The 4,506-nt window shown below is 35.2% G+C and overlaps 1 protein-coding gene across 1 annotated transcript; it reads left to right on the forward strand.

The window, feature by feature from the left end:
* The first annotated feature begins 668 nt into the window (after positions 1 to 668).
* Positions 669 to 3,021, forward strand: LOC123682597 (protein ANTAGONIST OF LIKE HETEROCHROMATIN PROTEIN 1-like). The gene is made up of 2 exons (XM_045621323.1): positions 669 to 1,151; positions 2,138 to 3,021. The coding sequence occupies exons 1-2, from the start codon at positions 856 to 858 to the stop codon at positions 2,760 to 2,762; spliced, it is 921 nt and encodes a 306-aa protein (XP_045477279.1). The 5' UTR covers positions 669 to 855; the 3' UTR covers positions 2,763 to 3,021.
* Positions 3,022 to 4,506: the final 1,485 nt, after the last annotated feature.

The raw sequence follows: 4,506 nt of genomic DNA on the forward strand, positions 1-4,506 counted from the left end.
TGTAGGCAGTAGTAAAGGGATTATAATGCCTGTACCCTTACTTTACTGAAGTTATTTTCATTACTGGCTAGACTTATTCAGAAATAAAATGAGAAAGGACTTTTCCAGATCACAAAGCTTGCCTTTAGGGGTTGTTCCTAAATTGGATGTCCAATTGAAAATGACAGATTCCTCGGATCGTTTCAAGAAAAAAAGTCCTATAAACATGGACCTGAAAACGTCTTGTTTTCAATATATTAATAGTTATTTATGCAACAAGTGCAAAAAGTGAATGTTGTATGCAACTCGTGCAAAAATTGTTTATTGCACGAGTTGCATACAACATTTTTTCTATGTTCATGCAAAAAGCAAGAAATGATTTATTGAGGTGCGGCACTAGGTGTAGGAAAATGAAAAGCGCAACTTGAATACTTTATTATTAATATCGATTTGCATTGAAACAGGAACTAAAACGTTACGAACAATTTAACTTGAACTTTATTTTTACCCTCAATGTTGAAAGTGAATGAACAATTGGTGACAGCACGTTGAAGTAGAATGACAGATGAGTGCAATAAAAACTTTATTGCACTAGTACAATAAAGAACTTCTTTTTCCACTAAATATAGTTCAATAAAGTTTTGCTTTTTGCATGAATGTAGAAAAAAGGTATTAGGCCCGGTGCACACATCCGACTTTTGCAGTTACGACACCCGTTGCGGTGTCGTACCTATTCAATGCACACTACATACGACACCGGCGTGGTTGCGGAGTCGGATCAATTCACTAGTTCACACTGCCAGTGTGTGTGTGTGCGCGATCGGCGCTCGATATTATTATATAATATAATATATAATTATATATAGTTATATTATAATGGACGACCATCGCAAAAAAATTGTTTTTGCTTACCTTGTTTACAAGAAGTATATTTGTAAACAAAACAGGCGTTATTGGGTACACCCCTACACGGACTTGAGACTTCTCAGGGGTAGATTTCATACTTCTTTCGGAGCTTTAAGAGAAAACCCTGATAAGTTCTATAACTACTACAGAATGTCTGTGAAATCATTTGACGAGCTTGCAGCGAAAATAACACCAAAAATCAGATCTCAAGACACATGGATGAGACTTTCCATTCCACCATTGGAAATGCTAGCTGTAACTTTGAGGTAAGTGAAGAAGGAAATTATTTTTTTAACTGCATTTATTTATCACAAATATAAACATTATTCTTTATAACAAAAATATAATTTTAATAAAAATATTATTATTTACAAAAATATAAAACTTAAACTTTGAGTATTATTTTTAAGGAAATAAATCTATACTCTCATCTTGATCTTGGCTTGTACCATCGTTTGGAGACTTTATATTAACAATGGAAAAATCTGATGAAGATAAGGAAGCAACTGGGCGGAGTTCTGTCATTTGTTGAGGGAAAGGTGTTTGAGGTGGAATTATTGTTAGGTAATTAGTGGATGTGGACTGGGGTGGCAATGGGTAGGATTGAGAAGATCTCAAGTTTTGGGAAGAGGGAAAAATAGATTGATGGAGATAAGGGTTAGGTGGATACGTGTGAGATGGAAAATTGGGTTGATGTATGTTCCTCATTCGTTGGATTATTTTTAATACTTCACAGCGAAATTCAATTTTTTGGTCCTCGTCAAATTTTCTGATTGAAGGAAGGACACTTTCGAAAAACGATCTGTCCGGATCAGGTTCTGAACCTGGAGGTGGCGTAGGCATAGGCTTCGTCATGAAATCTATCAACGCGGACTCCACGTTTCTTTTACGTTTCAGTGAACTCCTTTGATCGTATTTTGGACGATCTGACCCCTCTGATTCCACCGTTTCTTCACATTGATTTTCATCTTCTTGGGCTAAGCTAGACTGGGTTTCAGTTGAGGCCCCACTAGATCCAAGGAAGGATAACTGCCTAGTATAAATATATTTTTTGTTTACGTCAGCTGCCTGTCCAGACTTGGTGCTTCTTTTTGTATTTCTGGAATAACTGTCTCTTATATTCCTCCACTTTTTAATCAATTTGTTGCCTGAAAAAAAAATTAATATATGTATAATAGATATGAAAATAAGCAAATTTTTTTTTTAACATGTTGAATAATTTATGTGAGTATATTTTCCTTTTTTGTTGCAGATACTTGGGTAGTGGATGCGATCAGATTGATCTACATTTGACATACAGATTAGGGCATACAACAATCGGAAAAATTTTAAGAAAAGTTTGCATGGCTATTTGGGAATGTTTACTACCAGAATCCTTTCCCGAGTTTACGGAAGAACGGTGGAAAACGGTTGCTGATGGTTTTCAACAATACTGCCAGTTTCCAAATTGCTTGGGAGCTATTGACGGGAAGCATGTCAGACTTAGAAAACCAAAAATGAGCGGGTCTCTCTTTTATAATTATAAGCATTTTTTTTCCATTGTTTTATTGGCAATTGCAGATTCAAATTACAACTTCATATACATCGATGTTGGAGATTTTGGAAAGGAATCTGACAGCACTATATTTCAACGGTCTTCTTTCAACAGAAAGCTCGAAGAAAATACATTGAATATTCCAAGACCACAACCTCTACCAGGTACTGCAACAAGGATGCCATATACTTTTATTGGCGATGAGGCTTTTTCCCTCTCACCAAATAGTATGAGGCCATTCAGCGGCAAAGTTTTGTCAGAAAAAAAAAGGATATTCAATTATAGATTGTCACGTGCCCGAAGAAATGTCGAAAGTACTTTTGGAATACTATCTAATAAATAGAAAATTTTCCAGAAACCTATAAATGTTAATTTAGATTTGGCCATTCTTCTTATCAAAACTTGCTGTTCCCTTCATAATTTTGTAAGAGTTAGAGATGGAATCAATATTCATGAAGCATTGAGTGTGGAAGGTATCATTGATATCGTCCAACGTAACCATACACAAAGAGGACCGAATCAAGCAATTCAAGCTAGAAATGAGCTAGCAGATTATTTTGTATCTGAGGTTGGCAGTGTTCCTTGGAAAAACAAATATATTCAAGTTATTTGACTTTTTTCACATAATATTTTCATACTATGCTAGTTAAAACCAATATTATATTACCGATACATTTTGAAAATATACATGAATTGTACTTACAAATTTCGTTTCTATCCCTGTCATCCTTCTGTTCAAAATCATCGCTGAACAAACAACAGATAGTTGTCCATGCTGCTCTCTTCTTTGTCCTATCATGGTAATTTTCATCACCATTCCATATTTCTGGATATTTCTTAATTTCTTCAATGAATAGCTCAATATCCAATTCCCTCTCCGCCATTTTATGCGAACTCACGACAAACGTCGTATGTGTGCGCGGGCCAATTTGGAATAGAGTACTGAGAGATCGCATCTACGACTGCGGCACAGTTGCGGCCTAGAGGGACATGCTACCAAAAAACGACCGTAGGCTGGCAGTTACGACGTCGCAACAGCACGGCGGGTAGTGTGCATGCTCCCATTTGATTCTTTGTACCACAGGCCGCAAGTACGACACGACGACGGTGTCGTAACTACAAAAATCGGATGTGTGCACCGGGCCTTAAAGTTCGATATTTTTCAAGTTTTTTCTCATAGCACCTTCCTTCAAAAGATATTCAACTTAAATTTGGCATAGATGTTCTAATTTAAGTTTTTCATCATGTGATGTGCTAATTTTGAATGCAAATCTACAGAGTGATAGTTTTCTGGAATAGTGCCCGCTTCTTTCCCCCAGAACTTTTTTGGTGCACCAGAGGCAGTTCAAAAAATGTAAAAAGAAATTTAGTACTAGACTTTTTTGTTTCATGTAGTTCTGTCGCATCTGCTACCAATTACTAGAATAAAAATTGCAAACAATTATCTAGTAATACTCGGGAAAATCCAAATTATTATAAAGATCCAGTCAGTAAGCTGTGATGACATAAATTAATTATAAGTTTAGGTACTTATTTACCCAATCTGTAGCGAAGATTAATGAATATTCGATAAACTGTTACATATATTCATCACAAAAAAGTATGACTACAAGAAACACCCTGTTTCTAGAAAACAAAGTATTTGCGTTGATACGACTTTTTTTTAATTATCCAAAAAATCTCTTTTCTTTGTACCTCAAATTTAGGAACACCTGTATATCTCACTATGGATCACCCTGTATAATCCAAAATGAAAAAATGACCAATCAAAGGTATAAGCCATTTTTTTTGTATATTCCTCAAAAATCATTTTTAATATTTATCTAGGCACAAATTTCAAAGAATTTGCCTCTTCATAAAAACACATATTTTCCTTCATGAAACTGCGGAAAAACTTATATCAACACTTCTTGCTGCCAGATGTAAGTAGCCTCGACTCAATTCAAACAATTATACTACGACATCAAGACAAAAGCAGTTTCAAAGAAGAAACAAAAGTTAAGTTCTGCACTTTGTTCAAGAAAAAGTCCTTTTTTTTGCAAATATTGTTTTACCAATCCAAAGGTGTTACTGAAGAAAAAATCGAA

This window comes from Harmonia axyridis, chromosome 6 (genome assembly GCF_914767665.1).
Source record: "Harmonia axyridis chromosome 6, icHarAxyr1.1, whole genome shotgun sequence".
NCBI lineage: Eukaryota > Metazoa > Arthropoda > Insecta > Coleoptera > Coccinellidae > Harmonia > Harmonia axyridis.